At 40.3% G+C, this 23,927-nt stretch overlaps 1 protein-coding gene and 1 long non-coding RNA gene across 2 annotated transcripts in view; one reads left to right on the top strand and one right to left on the bottom strand.

Moving 5' to 3' along the window:
* snx29 (sorting nexin 29) overlaps positions 1 to 23,927 on the bottom strand; it is a 344,206-nt gene that overhangs the window by 248,967 nt on the left and 71,312 nt on the right. The window contains exon 14 of the mRNA XM_062056216.1: positions 1,598 to 1,683. Coding sequence (XP_061912200.1) covers positions 1,598 to 1,683 — 86 coding nt within the window. The remainder of the gene's footprint in view (positions 1 to 1,597; positions 1,684 to 23,927) is intronic.
* Positions 12,668 to 14,262, top strand: LOC133655052 (uncharacterized). Its single transcript, XR_009826930.1, has 3 exons — positions 12,668 to 13,354; positions 13,578 to 13,709; positions 13,787 to 14,262. It is a non-coding gene; the product is annotated as an uncharacterized LOC133655052 (long non-coding RNA).

The raw sequence follows: 23,927 nt of genomic DNA, 5'->3' as shown, positions 1-23,927 counted from the left end.
TGTCATTTCAAACTTCTAGTTTTTGATTAAATAAAAGAAAAACTTGTTTTGAATTATCTCTGTCATTTGTATTCAATGTTGTTTTTAAAAAGTAGTGAGAACAAAATCGGAAAAAATCGGAAATCAAAAAAAATGTGGGATTTTATTTTTAAGCTATATCGCACAGGCCTATTATGAGTGCCATAGAAGCAGCAAATACACACAGCTGGCTTACAGTTGAGTAGACGTCACGATAACTCGGCTGCTGATGGCATCATATAGCATCAAAAATAAAATGTGTCTCTTCACTTTCCTTCAGGTGTTCACATATTACGATATGGAACATGTTAAATACACACATTTTTGTTTTGATATTAAACTGTTTGGAGGAGAAAAGGTGAGGCCTTTAATACTAGGAACAACATTCCTACCGTCAAGCATTGTGGTAGTATTATGCTCTGCGCCTGTTTTGCTGCCAATGGAACTGGTGCTTTACAGAGAGTAAATGGGACAATGAAAAAGGAGGATTACCTCCAAATTCTTCAGGACAATCTAAAATCATCAGCCAGGAGTTTGGGTCTTGCGCGCAGTTGGGTGTTCCAACAGGACATTGACCCCAAACACACGTCAAAAGTGGTAAAGGAATGGCTAAATTAGGCTAGAATTAAGGTTTTAGAATGGCCTTCCCAAAGTCCTGACTTAAACGTGTAGACAATGCTGAAGAAACAAGTCAATGTTTGAAAACCAACAAATTTAGCTGAACTGCACCAATTTTGTCAAGAGGAGTGCTCAAAAATTCAACCAGAAGCTTGTGGATGGCTACCAAAAGCGCCTTATTGCAGTAAACTTGCCAAGGGACATGTAACCAAATATTAACATTGCTGTATGTATACTTTTGACCCAGCAGATTTGGTCACATTTTCAGTAGACCCATAATAAATTATAAAGGAACCAAACTTCAAGAATGTTTTTTGTGACCAACAAGTATGTGCTCCAATCCCTCTATCACAAAAAAATAAGAGTTGTAGAAATTATTGGAAACTCAAGACAGCCATGACATTATGTCCTTCACAACTTTTGACCACGACTGTGTGTGTGTGTGTGTATATATATATGTATATATATATATATATATATATATATATATATATATATATATATATATATATATATATATATATATATACAGTATATATACACACACACACAGAATTTTACTTTTTTCCTTACCTACTTGTACCTGCAAGACAAACAAATGATCCCCTTGGGCTGTCAGAGACAACAGCTCCCTCAATTAGCCATTATATGTCCCTCTATAATCTGCCTTGTTCTTATTTTATTTGCCTCTGAAACAGTAGGGGCTTATCTCACTTGTATTAACACAGAGCACCACTTCCATCCCTCTCAGCGTTAGCAAACAAAGTCAACACATCCACTCCGAAAAAAGATGCTCACAGTGTTTGTTAAGGCCTCACACCATTAAAAGACAAGTTGGACAACAGAACCTTTAAGAAGTAAATCTGAACTGATCTGGATTTTGCAAAAGGAACTCTGTTAGAGCAAAATATGAACTGGGACACAGTGCGTCTGTGTGTGTGCGCGCGCATGTGTGTTTTACCGTCATTGCCCTGGCTCCCCTCTCTCTTCAGCATCTGCACCGCCCCCACATACTTCTTCAACTGGACCTTCAGGACCTCATTCTCCCTGCACAAATAGACACACACAGCTATCACATAACCAATAAAGGCTAATAATAAAGAGGCTGTGGGCGTAGTATTTGGTGGAAAAGGTGATTTATATGTTTTCCCTGCCTAATATTCTTACTGCAAATCCATTAGAGACCAAATCAGATTGATTTCAGACTCTATTTGTAACATTAAGCTGTTGGTGTAACGGCAGATGTTGAATGTGTGGAATGATGTGTTACCTGAAGACCTGTGAAAATAAAAATGAACTCCATGACAGACTGAAATAGCAATCGATTGAAATACAAAGGAGAGCTGAGATGCAATACTAAATGAGTCATTCAGATCCAAAATGCACAAGTCTACTCGAGGAGTAAGCAAAACAGTTACAATATTAGGCAGCAGTATTTGATTCTTTTACTGTATGTAGTGCAGTTTTTACACCATGGGTGAGCCTTAGGGATATGACAATTTTCGTGAATAATTATGTGATCGCCATTGGCAATTAATGCCTTTTAATGCCAATCATAAACGCGATCACCTCTGGTTGACACTGTATTTAGTTTTGGTCCCCCCAGTTATTAACAGAGCATCCGGAAAAGTATTCACAGTGCTTCATTTTTTCAAAATTTTGCTATGTTACAGCCTTGTTCCAAAATGGAATAACTTAATTTTTGTCCTCAAAATTCTACACACAATAATGACAATGTGAAAGTGTTTTGTTTTTTTTATGTTTGCAAATGTATTAAAAATGAAATCACTAAGAAATCACATGTACATGAAGCTCAAAAGAAAGCTCAGGGGCATCCTGTTTCCACTGATCATTCTTTAAATGTTCAAATAGCTTAATCGGAGTCCACCTGTGGTAAATTAAGTATGTTGGACATGATTTGGAAAGACACACACCTGTCTATATATAAAGTCCCACACTTGACAGTGTAAGGCAGCGCAGAATCCAAGAATGAAGTCAAATGAATTGTTTGTACACCTCCAATATAGGATGTTATCGAAGCAGAAATCTGGGGAAGGGTACAAAAAAAGATCTGCTTTCTTGATGGTCCCAATGAGCACAGTGGCCTCCATTATCCGTAAATGGAAGAAGTTTGGAACCCAAAGCACTCTTCCTAGAGCTGGTCTGTCTTTTAAACTTAGCAATTGGGGGAGAAGAGCTCAAGTTAGGGAGGTGTAGTAGAATTTCTGACCTTTGAGCTATATTTCGTGTCTATCAAGAATGTCTGCTTGTTTCATTTCTCTTCTATTCTATACTATTGAAGGACCAGATGTAGGACAAAGTTGAATATGGAGTCGCTCTGACCATTCTACAAAATGTTTTGATTGTCTAAGCATGACTAAGGGATTCAAGGATGTTGCAAAACAAACATGTCAAAAACAACGGGACCTTGGGGCATGGGGAAATAGATAAAATGGTCAAGTGACAAGGACTGAGAGAGATTGCTTGATTCTGGTGTCCTCTGGAGAACGTTTGTTTGTCTGCATGGGCAGCTCAATCAGACTTTGCACTTTTGACTATGGGTAAATAAACCTTTTGTACTAAACTCACTTTTGTTGCTGTTTAAGCTTCGGACAATCCACTACAGAGGTGACCAAGAATGGTCACTCTGTCAGAGCTACAGCATTCCTCTGTGGAGAGGAGAACCTTTCAGAAGGACAAGCATCTCTCAAGCAAACTACCAATCAGGACTGTATGGTATAGTTTCCAGACGGAAGCCATTTTTTAGTTAAAAGTGACATGACAAAGAAAATTCTCTGGTCTGATGAGACAAAGATTGAACTCTTTGGCGTGAATGCCAGGCATCATGTTTGGAGGAAACCAGGCACCACTCATCACCAGGCCAATACCATCCCTACAGTGAAGCATGGTGGTGACAGCTTCATGTGGCAGGAACTGGGAGACTAGTCAGGATAGATGCAGCAATGTACAGAGACATCCTGGATTAAAATCTGCTCCAGAGCGCAATTGAGCTCATACTGGGGCGATGGTTGATCTTTCAGCAGAACAAGGGACCCAAAGCACACAGCCAAGATATCAAAGGAATGGCTTTAGGACAACTCTGTAAATGTCCTTGACTTGAATCCGATTAAACATCTCTGGAAAAATCGGAAAATGGCTGTGCCAGCAACCTGAGGGTTCCTGGTTCAATCCCCACATTCTACCAACCTCGTCACGTCCGTTGTGTCCTTCAGCAAGACACTTCACCCTTGCTCCTGAAGGGTCGTGGTTAGCGACTTGCATGGCAGCTCCCGCCATGCAAGTGTGAATGTGTGTGAATGTGGAAATAGTGTCAAAGCGCTTTGAGTACCTTGGAGGTAGAAAAAAAAGTGCTATACAAGTATAACCCATTTACCATTTACCATTATTGATATTTCCAATAAAATTTCTTAGGCAGTTGATATATGTTGTTCGTTGTCGACCTGGAGCTTTCTTTCCGACTAGTTTTTCTGTTACCATCAGTTTTTCTAAGCTATCTTTTCTAATGATATGTCCGAGGAATTTCAGCTGCCTATTTCGAATCGTTGCAATTACATATCTTCTTGTTTTAGCCTTTGCCAATACCTCTTCATTACTTTTCTTTTCAGTTCATGATATGCAGAGTATTTTTCTGAAGAACCACATTTCAGTTGCCTCTAATTTTCTCAGTTGTTGATTGTTTAAAGTCCAGCATTCACAACCGTAAAGTATGACAAACCATACATACGTTTTGAGGACTGAGTTTGGTTTCAATTGAGATGTTTCTATTTTTAAATATAAGACTAGTTTTGTTGAAGCTGTCTTTTGACATGGCAAAAGACATGGCCACTAGATGTCATTAAAAAACAATTACCAAAAGTATGTCATTAGGTTAGTGTTTTTCATACCAACCATTGCTCTCTTAGTAATTTCACTTGACCAAGCCTTTTTAACATTCCACAGTACAAAATAATAAATAAATAACAATAAGTTATATTGGTATGGGTCAATAGTCAAGGCTCCAATATCATCAAAAACAAGAAAGTTTGATCATATTACGCCTATACTGGCTCACCTGCACTGGCTTCCTGTGCACTTAAGATGCGACTTTAAGGTTTTACTACTTACGTATAAAATACTACACGGTTTAGCTCCAGCCTATCTCGCCAATTGTATTGCACCATATGTCCCGGCAAGAAATCTGCGTTCAAAGAACTCCGGCTTATTAGTGATTCCCAGAGCCAAAAAAAAGTCTGCGGGCTATAGAGCGTTTTCTATTCGGGCTCCAGTACTCTGGTAACAGTTAGAGATGCTACCTCAGTAGAAGCATTTAAGTCCCATCTTAAAACTCATTTGTATAATCTAGCCTTTAAATAGACCCCCCCCCTTTTTAGACCAGTGATCTGCCGTTTCTTTTCTTCTCTCCTCTTCTCCCCTGTCCCTTGCGAGGGGGAGTTGCATAGGTCCGGTGGCCATGGATGAAGTGCTGGCTGTCCAGAGCCGGGACCCCGGGTGGACCACTAGCCTGTGCATCGGTTGGGGACATCTCTGCGCTGCTGACCCGTCTCCGCTCGGGATGGTTTCCTGTTGGCCCCGCTGTGGACTGGACTCCCGCTGATGTGTTGGATCCACTGTGGACTGGACTTTCACAATGTTATGTCAGACCCACTCGACATCCGTTGCTTTCGGTCTCCCCTAGAGGGGGGGGGTTACCCACATATGCGGTCCTCTCCAAGGTTTCTCATAGTCATTCACCGACGTCCCACTGGGGTGAGTTTTTCCTTGCCCGTATGTGGGCTCTGTACCGAGGATGTCGTTGTGACTTGTACAGCCCTTTGAGACACTTGTGATTTAGGGCTATATAAATAAACATTGATTGATTGATTGATTGATCATGACCGTATCGAGGGATAAAAGTTGGATCAAGACAGCCCTATAGTATTATTATCATGTACCATTATCATTATCATTATCATTGGAGGAAGAGGCTAAACATGTTATACACTGGGAGCAAGCCAGGAGCATAATTCCCTAGACTTTGAGGGCAAAAAACAAATCATTTAAATGAGTTGTAGATAGTAGTGTTTGCTTTTTGTTTAGTTATTGTGTACTATTGGCTTTGTTTTGCTCTAACAATTATATTTAATAAAAGAGTATAAGGAACTAGTTTAAATATTGTGTTGATATTGTTAAACTGTCAATTGCACTCATCATAAATAATTTGAAAATATCACAATTAATACAAGTGATCGGTTTCGGAAGATCCCCGTCATAGATGCTCGGTATCAGCTTAACACTCTGATCAAAACATCTCTGGTGAGCAATATTATAGTTGCAAAGAGTACCTAATATGCTGTCCCCACAGTGGCAGAGAAAAGGGGTTGGTTTGATTTGGACCGAGGACACAGACGCAGACGCAGTGATAAAGAAAGTGTGTAGGTCTAAGAGTCGTAACTGGCTCAACATCCCTGAGTTGGGGAGGAAATCAATCAGAGTCGGTGTGAGGCTTTATGCCCTTGCCAGTTAAATTTAACAGCCTTTGTCTTGCGCCACTGCCACATCAACCCCCCCCCCCCCCCCCCCCCCCCTCCAACCCCTTTCCCCTTATTCTCCACGGGTGATTATTGTATTTTTTTTGGTGCCCTGCTTATCAGACCTCATTCCCACCAACAAAGGAGCCGCCTGCACGGAGACCTCCAACAGCAGCCCGTGCGACGAGCTCTCCACAGAGACGCCGCCGCCGTTATCAGACCTGCCCACGGCCCAGGCGTTGTTCCAGCCTGATTAAATTATATCGAATACGCACTGCTCACACTCAATGTGCGTGCTCACAGAGAGTGGGGCCAGAGGTATTAGAATGTGTGTCATTTTACCAAGAATGGGTCTGCAGTCTGATGTTAACACCAGAGGGCAGATTACTGCGTTGAGTGAACAAGTCTCGCTCTAGCTAAGGTTACACAATTATATTCGTTTTATAATGATTATTAAATCAATCAGCGATGTAAATAAACTACAAGGTTTTCAGACACACCAGCAAAAAGAAGACAGACATGGCGATAGATCAATATATAGCAGGCTTTGCAATAATTCTGGCTAACACTTTAGTATGGGGAACATATTCACCATTAATTAGTTGCTTATTAACATGCAAATTAGTAACATAATGGCTCTTAATTTGTCATTATTAAGTACTTATTAATGCCTTATTCTGCATGGCCTTATTATACAACCAGTAAGACATTAACCAAGAGTCTTGCCTCAATAACCTCAGAATTATTGCTTATTAGTAACCCTAAGCCTACACTTATATGTTCCCCTAGTGTCCAAATAACTCTAAATTAGGTCTGTGTTACTTATAATATGTTCCCCATACTAAAGTGTTACTGAATTCTGAATTTCAATTAATTTACTTGGAAAAATTTGAACATGAATTAATATTGCTCTACACCATGGGTGTCAAACTCTGGCCCGCGGCCGTGTAATTTCACTTGGCCCGTGAGGCGATATTATATTAACACTAGAGCTGGCCCCCCGATTATATACAGCGGCGGTGCTGCGGTACACCGCTAATTCTCATACTTGCCAAACCTCCCGGGAGACTACCAAATTTCAGTGACCCTCCCGAGAATTGTAACGTCCTCTTTTCGTCCAGTCCAACAAGTGCTGGCCCAGTTACATAATATGTGCGGCTGTGGCACGCACACCTTGTAGCGTCCCGGAAGAGTTACTGCTGCAAAGGGTTCTGGGTATTTGCTCTGTTGTGTTTATGTTGTGTTACTGTGCGGATGTTCTCCCGAAATGTGTTTGTCGTTCTTGTTTGGTGTGGATTCAGTGTGGCGCATATTTCTAATAATGTTAAAGGTTTTTATACTGGCACCCTCAGTGTAACCTGTATCGCTGAAGATGAAGTATGCGTTGCATTCACGTGTGTGTGTGTGTACAGAAGCCGCTCATATCTTGTGACTAGGCGGGCACGTTGTTAGAAGGGACGAAAAGTGGACGTGACGTCAGCTCGTAAAGGACATTAAAAGCAGTGCATTCAATTTTTATTTAAATTGTATTTGATATGCCATTGATATTTTTTTATTTATATAATTATTATTTGAAACTCGATTTTGCATGTCACTATAAAGTTATATAAGCCTTGCTTGTTCAATATTTATTGCAAAACATTAACAAAAAGGTTAATTTGTTCAACCTTGGCCCGCGGCTTTGTTCAGTTTTAAATTTTGGCCCACTCTGTATTTGAGTTTGACACCCCTGCTCTACACCAATAGGATGTTGAATTGGAAATTGAATGACAGGGTGGAGAAATAAATTCATCGCAATTCAGAGAAATTCCTTTTGGCCTGATAGCGTGACGCCAGGATGCAGAGACAGAAAGCAATGTGCAGGTCAAAAGATTAAATTCTTTATTGAAATTGGGGAAAAACAGCAGAAACAAAAGTCTAGTGCATGCACGTAGCTGCAGCAGAGTAATACATGCACACTGACAAAAGACAATAGTGCAGGCAGGGAGCAATAGGTAAATGTAAATAGACTTGATTAGAAATTACAGATCGACCGGTTATTGGCCGCGCCGATTATTGGCACCGAGATTTGGCATTTGGACGTGTGTTGGTATTGGCCTCTTTTTATCAGTATCGGTCTTTGTTTTTTCACAACTACAACAGAACTACATCAACAAATACAATATATACTGTCACACCTGGGTGAAGTCTGGTCTGGGTTTCGTCTGGTTTCATGTTGTTTTGTCATTTCCTGTTTTATTTTGAAATGCTGACTCTCCCTCTCATTTCAGGTCACTTGCCCTTCCTCCTGTTTAACTGGTCTGACGTCTTTCCTGACTGCGCCCACCTGTGTTACCCTCCCTTATGTGTATAAATGTCTCATCCTCCTTCTGTCCTGTGCCAGAGTGTTTCGTATCTTTATGTGCGTACCTCCAGCGTTCCTTTGCCACTGGCTTTTCCCCCTTCAAGTGTGTCTACGGCTACCAACCACCAGTGTTCCCGGACTCAGAGCCAGAGGTCTCCGTTCCCTCCGCCCACGCCCTGGTGCGCCGATGCCGTCGCATCTGGCTTGCGGCCCGACAAGTGCTCGCTCGCCAAGGAGATCGGGTCAAGAAAGCCGCCGACCGGAAGCGCCGCCCGGCACCTGATTACCAGCCAGGACAGCGAGTATGGCTAGCTGCCAAAGACCTGCACCTCAAGGTTCCATCCAAAAAATTGGCGCCCAGATTCGTCGGCCCCTTCCCAATCGCCAAGGTCATCGGTCCTGCAGCAGTACGCCTACGTCTACCCAGGGCGCTCCGTGCCCATCCTACCTTCCACGTCAGCCAAGTCAAGCCGGCCAAAGAGAACCCTATGGTCCCAGCCACCAAACCCCCCCCCCCCCACCCCGCCGCTGGAAGCGGCAGATAGAGGCCTTCTGTACCGGGTCAAGAGACTGTAAGCGGTACGCAACAGAGGTCGAGGAAGACAGTTTTTGGTGGATTGGGAGGGGTACGGTCCCGAAGAATGACAGTGGGTACCCCAACGGAACATTGATGACCCCTCCCTGATCCAGGACTTCTATAGACTCCACCCTGAGGTCCCTGGGCCGTCAGGAGTCGGCCCTAGAAGGGGGGGTTCTGTCACACCTGGGTGAAGTCTGGTCTGGGTTTCGTCTGGTTTCACGTTGTTTTGTCATTTCCTGTTTTATTTTGAAATGCTGACTCTCCCTCTCATTTCAGGTCACTTGCCCTTCCTCCTGTTTCACTGGCCTGACGTAGCTTCCTAGCATCACCTCCGTTGGAGCGCATTTTGTTGTATTTGGTAGTTTTTGTTGTTAGCCCCTTTTTTCCCTTCATAGACGGAGCATTTTGAGTTGTTGAAATTTTTGTTAGTTTAGTGGTCAGGTCAGAACTGTTTTGATAGCCTGTTTTGTTTCTCCCGTTTTTGGACCCCTCCCCTTGTGAGAATAAACAACTGTTTCTCAAATCCTGCATCTGTGTTCAGAGTCCTGTTCTGGTCGTGACATATACACAATATACCAGTATCTAGTATTTTAAAAATAGTCAAGTAGATGGTAACAAACACTTCACAAACACCAGCCTGTTTGCCCTGAATGAGAAAAGTTACCTTTTTTTCACTGCAGCGCTTAAGTATTGTAACATAATTCTGGAATACACCATTATTAGCAAATTAATTTCATGGAAAATCTATTCTACTATGTCCAATTCCAATTTGAATTGCAATCTCTTTACTGTTTGCAATCAATTTAATTGGAATTTGAGAAACATTCTAAATTCAGTTCCTTATTTTGCACAAGCACTAATGAATGAAATAGAGACCTTCATAGAGGGACTTTGCTAATAAGATAGGACATAACATGGCAGCCCTAGTCAACGATTTTTAAAGTGCATCACAATTTAAGATACTGACTGCACTAGATTTTATTCTCTTCAGTTATTTGAGAACGCAATTACTATTTTTTGTCTGTATTCTCTGATCGAAAGATAATCTTTTATTTACAGCAAATGTTCCTTTCAGTGAATACATTATTTTCCAAAAAAAAAATACTAAAGTGCTACGCCTCAGCCTGATTGTATTTTTAAAGTTGTTTTTCCTGGCCTGATAACTAACTTGTTTTGTTGAATTATTAATCTCTGGAACACTTCAAATGTTTTCTGCTGAAGTAAAACACTTGTTTGCTGTCATTTAGGATATGGCTTGAAAAGTATGCAATAAACTGCATACTGTTGAAAAGTGGAATTATTGGCACTAAAGCTTGAGGCATATTCCAATTGGTAACATTTGGTGAATAAGGCAGACTAATAAAACAGGGCTTGCAGGTAAAAAAAACACGTTGTCTATGTCAAAGCCACAACAATTGTCTTATTTTTATATATTCTAAGCAGTGCCTTCCTTGCTTACACTTTTGTCCACTTATTTTGTAGGGTAGCAAGCATTTAAAGAGGATTTAGAATGTTGGGGACAAAAAGAATCCTGAGTCATTCAACAAAAAAACTATACATATTTGTTATCTGTACGATAACATGGCTGAATAAATGTGCACCATTAGCTTAAATTACCGCATTTAGGGCCTGATTTACTGAGATCCAAATACCACGCACTGACGAGCGTGTGCAATTTATAAAATAGTGTGTACTATTAGTGGGCGTTTTGCATGCAATTTACTAACACTGCATGTGCAATTGAAAAGTGGTGCAGACCGCCATATTTACATGAGGATTTTACATGTGCTAAACGGTGCATGACCATGGAGACAATCTCAGTTACTGCACATTTATTTTATCATGCTCCTTCCTACCTGTGGTATTATACTTTGTTTTCAAACATTCAGGAGATATCTACCACTTACCACAAAGGAGCTGAGCTCATTGGAGAAAGGCTGCACTTACTCTGGCTCAAAAGGCAAAAAAATGCAAACTTAAAGAAGTTTTCTTCATGTAAGAAATATTTTATTAATATATGTTGTATGTGAAACAAACAAATGTCATTAAAAATATTAAATGACACCAAAACGCAAAAATGTAATTTGTTTTAATAAATCCCTAAAGGGGAACTGCACTTTCTTTGGAATTTTGGAATCGAATTTTGGAATCGTTCACAATCATTATGAAAGACATGACAATGGATGGATTTTTTTCATGCATTGTAACTTGTGAATAAACGTAAATAAAAGTCAGTTTACAGAGGAGCCAATGGGAGGTCCTCTATTCCATCCATAAAATCCAATAAATAACCCCATTTACATTTCCTGACCTGAATATTAACCAAGTATTAGTGATATTTTTATTATAAGCGCTAAAACAGACAAAATATTTATAGCGGCGCCATGATCACAAGCTTTTGCGTCCATGTTGACATAATCGACAGATCAGCTGCTTTCTCGTTTCCTTCCTCGTCAAACTTTATTCTCAATCATAAATCATGCCCCTTACCTGTATAGTAGAAGGACGAGGACAAGTTGGTACACTTTGACAACCAATTTAGACCCTGTATGGCGAGAACAACATGAAAAACCTCTTGTTTCCACCCCACTGTACTTCGCGAGGATTATGAGTCATTCTTCACCTAAATGGGAATATATGAACATCCGAGCAGTCGGCATCCTGATTACAGCAGACATTGCACAGTAAGTGATGTTTTATTTGTTTTTTCTGGCTCTCATGAAGTCTGCAGTGAGTAATAATCAGTGATGTAATGGGGAAAAAAGACAAAGGTTGTGATGCGTTTTATAAATAATGTATTTATTGTATGCTTAAAATGAGCAAAATACGTAAATATGAAATGTTATAATACATTATCATTATATATTACATATACACTTACATAATGTATATAAAACCTTAATGGAGGTGTTTGGATGTTTTTTAAGGGCTTTATAGGCAGAATATAGCGGTTCCCATAGGCTCCATTGTGTCATGGCTGGTTACACCAGGCCATGCCCTTTAGTTGGTGTTGTCCTGTGTTTTGTGTTGGTTCCTGCCCTGTGCTTTTCTTTTGGTGGCACTTCCTGTCGTATTGGTGTTTTTTCGTGACCGCTTCACACAAAATTATCCAGCCAGTGAGGGAACCTGAGGAAATTTCAATGACCCAGCGGATTGTGGCACTAATGGCCACAGCGAAGTGTTCTCCAGCCCCAGCGTCACCATCGCATCCGTCGCCTCTGCTGCACCCTCCTGTCCTCCTGCTGCTTCTGCTCTGCAGACGCCGACGGTGCAGCCGCCATCTGCTGCTCGTGCTCCATAGACGCCAACGGTGCAGCCACCATCTTCGTCTTCAGCGAGTCCTTCGCCGACGGTGCAACCACCATCTTCGTCTCCTGCGGTGCAGCCACCATCTTTGTCTCCTGGGGTGCAGACGCCTCCATCTTCTCCAGTGGGTCTGCAGACGCGGCCATCCTCTCCAGTGGGTCTGCAGACGCGGCCATCCTCTCCAGTGGGTCTGCAGACGACGCCTTTTTCGTCTTCAGCGGGCTCCTTGCCGAGGCCGCCCCCTTCTTCGTCTCCGGCGAGCTCCTCGCCGAAGCCGAAGCCGCCGCCTTCGTCGTCTCCGGCGGGCTCTTTGCCGGCCAAGAATGTGGCCGTTCCATGGTCGGCCGCCTCGCCAGCTGCGGTGGCGCTCTACTCGTCGCCGGCATCTGACTCTTCCCCGTTGGTTGTGAGGACATATGGCCAAGCGACCCACCGCTTTGTCCCCTCCCGTGACTTTGGACGTTTTTTTTCCCGTTTTCCAGAACGTTTGGTATCCGTCTAGGATCCGTGCCCTTTTGTTGGTGTTCTCCCTTGTTTTGTGTTGGTTCCTGTCTTGTGCTTTTCTTTTGGTGGCACTTCCTGTCGTGATGGTGTTTTTCCGTGACCGCATCTTGTCCAGAGCATTTCCCCTCACCTATTTTCAGTTTGCAATCAGTTCTATTTAAGTTGAGTGTGAGCCACCATTCTTTGTCAGGACTTTGTTTGGAAATGATAATCATTCATGTGGACGCTCTTTTCTCCTGCTATATTCCAGCATTCCGTTTTTATTGTTTTTCACTTGTCAGTTTTAGTTTCGTTTTTTGCGTAGCCTTCCCTATGCTTCGGTGCCTTCCTAGCGGCACTCATCTTTGTTTGTTTTGAGCTACGTTAAATACATGTAACTGCATGTTGCCTCTTTGATCTTCTGCATCTTGGGAACACGCCACTAATCGCCGTCATGCGATCCGAGCGTCACACATTGTAAGCGGACTTTTGATCGCATTTATTTAATATTTAGAATGCATTCAATATATAGATATATATATATTTATATCCGTCGTTTTGTCTTACATAACGATTGTGAATGATAGGCAAAATTCCCCAAAAAAGTGCAGTTTCCCTTTAAATCATCTACCAACTATAACATTATAAAATTATGTTGCTGAATAAACGATATTTGTCTAATATTTTCTATTTCTGACAGCCTAAAGTGATGACACACACACGTAGGACGGAGGATTCTCGTCTGTCCATCATCTGCCTTTGCAGCACAAGCACCGATCCTGCAGCCATGTTTGCACGTCCTTCTGACATGTGCTAAACAAAACGCAAAATAGTGAGTTTTTATCAGATGAGTTTTGATGAATCATGTTGCGCGTTCTAAATAATTATATTTGCATCTTCTCCTCTAAGTATTGTGGGTGTTTTGACGATCAGCATCTATCCATCCATCCATCCGTTTTCTACCACTTGTCCCTTTCTGGTTCGCGGAGGGGCTGGAGCCTATCCCAGCTGCATTGGAGCAGAAGGCGCGGTACACCCTGGACAAGTCACCACCTCATTGCAGGGCCAACACAGACAGACAGACATATATTTTGCATATTAATGGGATGTACGCATTATTCGGCTCACTTAACAGATGCAATCCACTTTGCACACGTTTAGCAAATCAGCTTTGCTTGTGCCATCAGGTTTGCATGTGTTATAGTGCACGCAAAAACCTTTAGTAAATCAAGCCCTTAATCCTTTTGAATATAGATCTGGGATACCTTAGAATAAATGTTTCTATGCCAAATGATTTAGGTCTGGACACTGCCTGGGCCCTTTCAACACTGTCATTTCTTCCTGGTGAAGCAAATATTTTTGTGGTTTAGTTTCAGAACTGTGTAACCTTCAGATGTGCTAGGAAACTGAACACAACAGGAATTTAATCTATCATCATGACAATAACCCCTGGCATTCATACAAATCGACAAAAGAATGACTTAATTGCCAGAGGAAAATGTAAGATTGGAAACAACCCAACCAGAAGCCAGACCTTAATGTAATTGAAAATCTATGAGTTGGCCTTGTTTGAGCTCAGGTACAGAATGTAGACTGGATTGTTTTCACCTCGTTAAACTTCCTTCTGTCACTCTCCTGATTTGACACTCGAGTTAAAGGCCTACTGAAATCCACTACTACCGACCACGCAGTCTGATAGTTTATATATCAATGATGAAATCTTAACATTGCAACACATGCCAATACGGCCGGGTTAACTTATAAAGTGACATTTAAAACTTCCCGGGAAATATCCGGCTGAAACGTCGCGGTAGGATGACGTATGCGCGTGACGAAGTCAGAGTAACGGAAGTTATGGTACCCCATAGAATCCTATACAAAAAGCTCTGTTTTCATTTCATAATTCCACAGTATTCTGGACATCTTTTGCAATTTGTTTAATGAACAATGAAGGCTGCAAAGAAGACAGTTGTAGGTGGGATCGGTGTATTAGCAGCGGACTACAGCAACACAACCAGGAGGACTTTGCTGGAGCGCTAGCCGCGCTAGCCGCGCTAGCCGCGCTAGCCGCCGACCTCACCTTGACTTCCTACGTCTCCGGGCCGCCAAACGCATCGGGTGAAGTCCTTCGTCCTTCTGCCGATCGCTGGAACGCAGGTGAGCACGGGTGTTAATGAGTAGATGAGGGCTGGCTGGCGTAGGTGGAGAGCTAATGTTTTTAGCATAGCTCTGTGAGGTCCCGTTGCTAAGTTGCTAAGTTAGCTTCAATGGCGTCGTTAGCACAGCATTGTTAACCTTCGCCAGCCTGGAAAGCATTAACCGTGTATTTACATGTCCACGGTTTAATAGTATTGTTGATTTTCTATCTATCCTTCCAGTCAGGGGTTTATTTTTTTGTTTCTATATGCAGTTAAAACACGATGCTATCACGTTAGTTCGTAGCTAAAGCATTTCGCCGATGTATTGTCGTGGAGATAAAAGGCACTGAATGTCCATTTCGCGTTCTCGACTCTCATTTTCAAGAGGATATAGTATCCGAGGTGGTTTAAAATACAAATCCGTGATCCACAATAGAAAAAGGAGAGTGTGGAATCCAATGAGCCAGCTTGTACCTAAGTTACGGTCAGAGCGAAAAAAGATACGTCCATCACTGTCTCTCAAGTCCTTCACTGTAACGTTCCTCATCTACGAATCTTTCATCCTCGCTCAAATTAATGGGGTAATCATCACTTTCTCGGTCCGAATCTCTCTCGCTCCATTGTAAACATTGGGGAATTGTGAGGAATACTAGCTCCTGTGACGTCACGCTACTTCCGGTACAGGCAAGGCTTTTTTTTATCAGCGAGCAAAAGTTGCGAACTTTATCGTCGATTTTCTCTACTAAATCCTTTCAGCAAAAATATGGCAATATCGCGAAATGATCAAGTATGACACATAGAATGGATCTGCTATTCCCGTTTAAATTTAAAAAAATCATTTCAGTAGGCCTTTAAGATTTGTTTAAAACACATTGTACTCATTTCTATGACACGCTTTTAGCAATACAATGACTTCCTTAACACCTTCAGCCAGTCCTTTACTACTAATCCTTGAAAACAAGCAAAACTAGTGAGAACTAAGGAATCCAAAGGAACCTCACTATGTCATATTTGTGATACATGGCTCACAATAATAATGATATCTTGATATGGCAATGCTGCGAGACGGGAAGTAAAACAAACAATAAATAAAGGCATAGTTTATATTTTGCAGTATAACTCGACCTGAGTCCAAACGGTAAATAGTGCAAAAACAATAACACTGTAATAGTGCAACATAATTGTAATCAGGATTTTTTAGTTGTTGTGTGAGACTAGTTTCACACTAGGGTGAATCGAGTGAATAGATTAATTCGATTAGAAAAAAGCTTTGATTAATATTGTGTTGCTTCAACTAATCGATTAATGATTAAAACTAAATCAAATTGATCCAGACCGCATGGAGTGCCTGGAACTATAAATACGCATGCATAGTTTCTCCACGATTGCTGCATTAGAGCTTACATGAAAGCGGTGGTGTGTGGCAGCGAAGAGTAGAGAATTGTTCTTTATAAACTGTTTTTGCACACATGTTAAAAATGCAATTTCAATGTTAAAGGTGCCATATGTAGTAACGTGGCCAGAAATGGTACTGCAATCACAGTCAAAATTATGTAGTCCCCTCCCACTCTCCATAACTGAGGTTGCCAGAATCCTACTCCAAGGAACTTCAAATGGCAATCGACGAGTCCTACGCTGTAGGTTTCTCTTGTTTATGCTATTTGCAAGATGGTTTACTAAGTAATTATACCACAATTTACTGATGTCGATTAGCCAAATGTATTTGTAAAGTTACTCAGCAATATTTTCGTCGGGAGTCTGGACAGATTGTTGGCATTACTGTCACTGTGCATGCGCAATCCCTCATGCATTCTGCTGCAGGCTTGGCCGGCACCTCCGCCACGTGCTGGCAAAGCTGCAGGCAGTCAGTAATCAGCGCACCTGGGACTAATGAAGACAGATAGCATAAAGACCAGCAGACACGAAGATCCAGCGCCGGAACGTAGTTCACTACTTGTAGTAAGCATCCCGTCTCTGGCTTCCCTTCTATGTACTTGCTCTCTCTCTCTGACTTCCCAATTCCCATGTCTTATGTCCTTTGTGTTCCCCGCAGTGCCTTTCCTGTTCCCTGTGATCGAGCTGCGTGCCAACTCCTCTCTGGATTTTGGACTGCCTCCTTCGATCCTCGACCCCTGCTTGGACACGGACCTCGTTGCTTCTCTCCAGCCCCCGACCACTTGCTTGCCCACGGACTGCCTTCTCGCCTTGCCCCTCTGGTCTGACGAAGGATTTATCCAACACGCACTTACAACAAACCCTGGTAACATTTACATTTTTAATTCTACACATACACCAAACACTTAGAGTAGCATACACATCCCACACACTCATCAATAGCTTCAATAAAGCTATTGAACTGATTCCTGCCGTGGTGTTGTCTCCTTCCCCTGCCGTACGTAACAATTACCGTGTTAAAATATCTAATTTAACCGCACAGACCACCATCGAAATAATTATATATAATAATATATAATATGTATCGCATAGGCCTACTTTGATGGCAATCCAAGGCCAACACTAAAATTACCGCCACATTTCGTTCAGCATAACCCCATGTTGCATCCAACCTGACGCACTGTATTCTCTTCCATGTACGCACATCACCATCTTTCAGTGTAGAGTGCAATTCTATGAGCCAACCCACGTTATGCAAAAACCACGTTACGAATTAATCATATAGCCTACTACCATGTCAATACACAAAGTAGAAAATCATTACATGTAATGCATTATATCAGGGGTGTCCAAACTTTTTCCACTGAGGGCCGCACACGGAAAAATTAAAGCATGTGGGAGCCATTTTGATATTTTTCATTTTCAAACCATAACAAAATATATGGATTTTTAAAATTTATTTTACCTTTAGGGGTCCCGGGGACCATAAAGGGTCTCAGTTATTAAAATTATAAAAATAAGTCTAATTTGTATTATTATTTTTTATTTAACGCTTACAGTAAATCTCTATATCAACTTAAAAAAAAAAAAAAGGTTTTATGGCTTGTAAAACTGAAATATGCAGTATTTAGTAATTACAGCCCTAAAAGATCAATAATGCAGGACACCATTGATTTTAATTCTTTAATATTTTTGAGTAATCACAGTGAAAAGATAAATAAAATACCACTAAATATATTTGGGATCCAAAAGGTGCCCCACTCATAAAGTGATACATTTTTATTAGTTTTTTTTAATTTTTACTTTCAACACTTAAGTTACGAGATCAACTTCAGATATATCTGTCGATTTTACGTTTGAACTATTATTTTGTTTGTTTTATGCTCTTTTGTCAAAGAAAACGTTGATGTTTTTATATGGCATCTACAAAATGTATGCAATATTTACCACATAAAACATTTTCAAGTGAAATATTTGAAGTAATTGGAGCCTTGAAAATAATTAATTATAACTCGGATTTTTTTGTCATTATTTTCTTTTTGAGCAATGGCAAAAAATAAAGAAAGACAAAAGAAAAAAAAAACAGCCTACATGGCGGCTTTGTGTCAACATTGCAACTTTTTCTCGTTAGATTTCACCTCATTCAACTTTCTTTTTTTTTTTTTGCAATAGCATTTCCAGAATGTGTGGCGGGCCGGTAAACAATTAGCTGCGGGCCGCAAATGGCCCCCGGGCCGCACTTTGGACACCCCTGCATTATATTGTGCCAAGCAAATACCAACCCATATGTGCCCAATGTACATACAGTACCAGAAACCGCAATTAGCCGTGCTAATGTTGGAACGCATTTCCTCAGCGTATCAGCATATTGAAAACGAAATAGGCCCTGACACTACCCATATTCACAAAGGTTTTATTTTTCGAAAATATATGTTGCCCTGTCAGTTGGATGACAAATCGAAATACAGGCTAACGGGCACGGGCATATATTTTCCCCATTAGCCTATATGTCGATCTAATCTAATCTAATTTTGAAATGAGCATATCCCGGCTGAACTACCGTTATCAGTTATAAAGGTATTCGAAAAGAACATGATTTATTAATGCCTTTTGACATATCAGGGCCATTTAATGATGACTTGACATTAAATTATTACATATGGCACCTTTTATGATGTGCATTTTTTAGAAAAAAAGAATGAAGGTTATGTGTGTGTGTGGGCATGTTGTGTGTGTGTGTGTATATATATATATATATATATATATATATATATATATATATATATATATATATATATATATATATATATATATATATATATATATATATATATATATATATACACACACACACACAGTGTGTGTGTGTGTGTGTGTGTGTATATATATATATATATATATATATATATATATATATATATATATATATATATATATATATATATATATATATATATATACACACACACACACACACACACACACACACACACACACATATATACATACAGTTGTGGTCTTAAGTTTACATATACTTGTAAAGAACATAATGTCATGATGTCATGGCTGTCTTGAGTTTCCAATCATTTCTACAACTCTTATATTTTTGTAATAGAGTGATTGGAGCACATACTTGTTCGTCACAAATGAAGTTTGGTACTTTTATGAATGTATTATGTGTCTACTGAAAATGTGACCAAATCTGCTGGGTCAAACGTATACATACAGCAATGTTAATATTTGGTTACATGTCCCTTGGCAAGTTTCACTGCAATAAGGCGCTTTTGGTAGCCATCCACAAGCTTCTGGCAAGCTTCTGGTTACATTTTTGACCACTCCTCTTGACAAAATTGGTGCAGTTCAGCTAAATGTGTTGGTTTTCTGACATGGACTTGTTTTTTCAGCATTGTCCACATGTTCTCAATGGGGTTTAAGTCAGGACTTTGGGAAGGCCATTCTAAAATCTTAATTCTAGCCTGATTTAGCCATTCCTTTACCACTTTTGACATGCGTTTGGGGTCATTGTCCTGTTGGAACACCCAACTGCGCCTAAGACCCAACCTCCGGGCTGATGATTTTAGGTTGTCCTGAAGAATTTGGAGCTTATCCTCCTTTTTCATATATATATATATATATATATATATATACATACATACATACATACATACATACATACATACATACATACATACATACATACATACATACATACATACATACATACATACATATATATATATATATATATATATATATATATATATATATATATATATATTAGGGGTGGGGGGAAAAATCGATTCGAATTTGAATCGCGATTCTGACGTTGTGCGATTCAGAATCGATTCTCATTTTTAAAAAATCGATTTTTTAATTTTTTTTAATTTTTATTAATCAATCCAACAAAACAATACACAGCAATACCATAACAATGCAATCCCTCATTGACATTATCATTAGACATTAAAATAAAAAAGAACAATAGTGTCAGAGTGGCTTACACTTGCATCGCATCTCATAAACTTGACGACACACTGTGTCCAATATTTTCACAAAGATAAAATAAGTCATATTTTTGGTTCATTTAATACTTAAAACAAATGTACATCATTGCAAACAGTTGATAAAACATTGTCCTTTACAATTATAAAAGCTTTTTACAAAAATCTACTACTCTGCTTGCATGTCAGCAGACTGGGGTAGATCCTGCTGAAATCCTATGTATTGAATGAATAGAGAATCCTTTTGAATCTTGGCAAAAATCTTACCCACACGATTATCAAATGTAATAGGAAAATTAATTCATACTGACCAAACTGGCTTCATGGAAGGTCGACAATCTTCAGACAATACAAGGAAATTGTTTAATGTTATTTACTATGCTAGAAGTCTCCCTTATCCCACAGCAGTATGTACTGTTGATGCGGAGAAGGCATTCCACCGCATAAACTGGTCATTTATGTTTTGCACATTACGTAAATTTGGATTTGGAGATAATGTTATACAATGGATTAAGATACTTTATACAAGGTCCATGGCATCAGTCAAAACCAATAATCATATTTCAGAACCTTTTTTGTTAAAAAGAGGAGTAAAACAGGGATGTCCTGCATCTGGATTATTATTTAATTTGGTTATTGAACCCTTAACTGCAACCAATATTCAATTGAATGCACTACAAAGACAAGATATTTGATGTTAAAACTTATAAACTTTATTTTTTTTTGCAAATAATAATTAACTTAGAATTTCATGGCTGCAACATGTGCCAAAGTATTTGGGAAAGGGCATGTTCACCACTGTGTTACATCACCTTCTCTTTTAACAACACTCAATAAACGATTGGGAACTGAGGAAACTAATTGTTGAAGGTTTAAAAGTGGAATTCTTTCCCATTCTTGTTTTATGTAGAGCTTCAGTCGTTCAACAGTCCGGGGTCTCCGCTGTCGTATTTTACGCTTCATAATGCGCCACACATTTTCGATGGGAGACAAGTCTGGACTGCAGGCGGGCCAGGAAAGTACCCGCACTCTTTTTTTACGAAGCCACGCTGTTGTAACACGTGCTGAATGTGGCTTGGCATTGTCTTGTCCATGAAAAAGACGGCGCTTAGATGGCAGCATATGTTGTTCCAAAACCTGTATGTACCTTTCAGCATTAATGGTGCCTTCACAGATGTGTAAGTTACCCATGCCTTGGGCACTAATGCACCCCCATACCATCACAGATGCTGGCTTTTGAACTTTGCGTCGATAACAGTCTGGATGGTCCGGATGACACGATGTCGAATATTTCCAAAAACAATTTTAAATGTGGACTCATCAGACCACAGAACACTTTTCCACTTTGCATCAGTCCATCTTAGATGATCTTGGGCCCAGAGAAGCCGGCGGCGTTTCTGGATGTTGTTGATAAATGGCTTTCGCTTTGCATAGTAGAGCTGTAACTTGCACTTACAGTTCGGTTCGGAGGTGTACCGAACGAGTACACATGCTAGCAGCGACCGGCCAAGACAACATGTAAAAGCCAGAGCTGGAAGACCCTCCTGCCTCGTTAAGATCTCCCGTTTGGGAACACTTTGGCTGCGCGATACAACAATGGAGGACGAAGGTTAGCCGACATTGTTCAGCAGCTGCTTCTGACAACACGTCAAACATGTGTTGCACCTTTCCTGCTTCCGGCTCCCAGACCGTAGTCGAGGAGTGCAGGGGAGACACTCCTCCAGGGCCGATGTATTCTCGGGGGCCAACACCCTTCACTCTACCCGGCAGTGGGTCTCCACAGCTCCGGACTCCAGGGTAAATGACAAGTCCGGCGATTAGTTGCAAATCGTGGCTTTATTGAGGTCTTGCACACAGCCAATCCAACAAAACACTAGCCACTCCCCGCACTCACGCTCCCTCACCTCGCTTGCCCACACACTCACCTCACATGGTGTCACATATTAAAGGGCCACACGCACACATACGCTACTCTCATAACACATGCTAACCCATTTGAAGCGTCACCACCGCATTCAAGCAGCCTCTCCTCGGCGAGTCAGGCAGGGCTAAAGCAATAACAAATGTTTTTATAGCAGCAGATATAAATCCATATTGCATTAAACACTAGATTTTGACCCATTTCTATGGTGGAAGAACAATGAGCCCATATATCCTCTTACTGCCAAGTTAGCCAGGCTGGGGGGGGAAAAGAAAAGTTAATCTGAGGCTGAGTTGACTTGAAACTATTTAATGTTGCACTTGTTATATGTGGAAGAAAAGTTTTGTAATTTTATTTAATCTGAGCAACAACTTGAGGCAGTTTAATGTTGATTAACGTGGACCCCGACTTAAACAAGTTGAAAAACTTATTGGGGTGTTACCATTTAATGGTCAATTGTACGGAATATGTACTGTACTGTGCAATCTACTAATAAAAGTCTCAATCAATCAATCAAAAAGAGCACTTTATATGTAGAAAGGTATTGTTAAGAAACCATTCGGAGCCTTATCTTATTTAGTTTTTATTTGATATATGTTGACCACATTAACCCTGGCAATCGACCCTGTGTGTACATGTATGTTATGCCATTGTTTACAAATTTGGTAAATAACCAAAAAATGGATATTTTGTTTTCTTACTGTACCGAAAATGAACCGAACCGTGACCTCTAAACCGAGGTACGTACCGAACCGAAATGTTTGTGTACCGTTACACTCCTAATAAATATGATTACAACATTTGAGCATTATGTTTATGTTTAATTACAGTAAATGTTTTTATCTATAAACAATCCTGCCATTTCATTTGATGTATTAAGCTATTTTTAAGTCTTTTTTTGGGGGACATACAGTATGCTACAATAATAGCGTACCGTGGGCTTTATACCGTGATAATATCGTACACCTGGCGACTACATGATACTGAGCAAGTAATTGAATAAAAGCAATAATTGCAGCATTTGTTAATTAAACTAATTTAGTCAAATTCTCATCCCTATACAGAACCGAAATAGGAAATATTTTTAAACAAACGAAAATCAACTCACAAGATTAATAAATATAAAAAGCTTACACTATATCTGCAGCCAAAACTCTGTTGTACTTGAATTGCCACGCAATCGTCTGAACCTTCAAGTCTATATCTCTTAAGGGATTCTAAGAGTTGAATAGAGTCTGCCGAAAACCAAACCGCATCCCTTGGCCTGCTGATATGAGACCATTCGAAAACTGCTTTTGCATCAAGGGAAATAATTCAACCCAGAAATACTTGTCAGTGTATATCTTAGAGAGTACAATAGCATTTAAAATAAGATACAGATTCATAGAATGTGCTGCTTGAGAAGCCCATTTTTTTATAGAGGGGAAAGTTTGTGTCTGAGAGACATGCACTAAAGAAGTTTTTGGACATGAGGGACAAAACTCAAAACAGTATGCATAAGAGCGATAAGAAATCCTGAATATGCAGAGCAAGTCAAGAAAACGTTTTTGAAGGAACTAAATAACACTATAGATGAATAGCAAAGGAGGGCACAA

The sequence above is a fragment of the Entelurus aequoreus genome, linkage group LG08 (assembly GCF_033978785.1).
Source record: "Entelurus aequoreus isolate RoL-2023_Sb linkage group LG08, RoL_Eaeq_v1.1, whole genome shotgun sequence".
In the NCBI taxonomy this organism is placed as follows: Eukaryota; Metazoa; Chordata; class Actinopteri; order Syngnathiformes; family Syngnathidae; genus Entelurus; species Entelurus aequoreus.
Note: the sequence above shows the minus strand (reverse complement) of the source record. Positions and strands in the feature narration are given on the sequence as shown.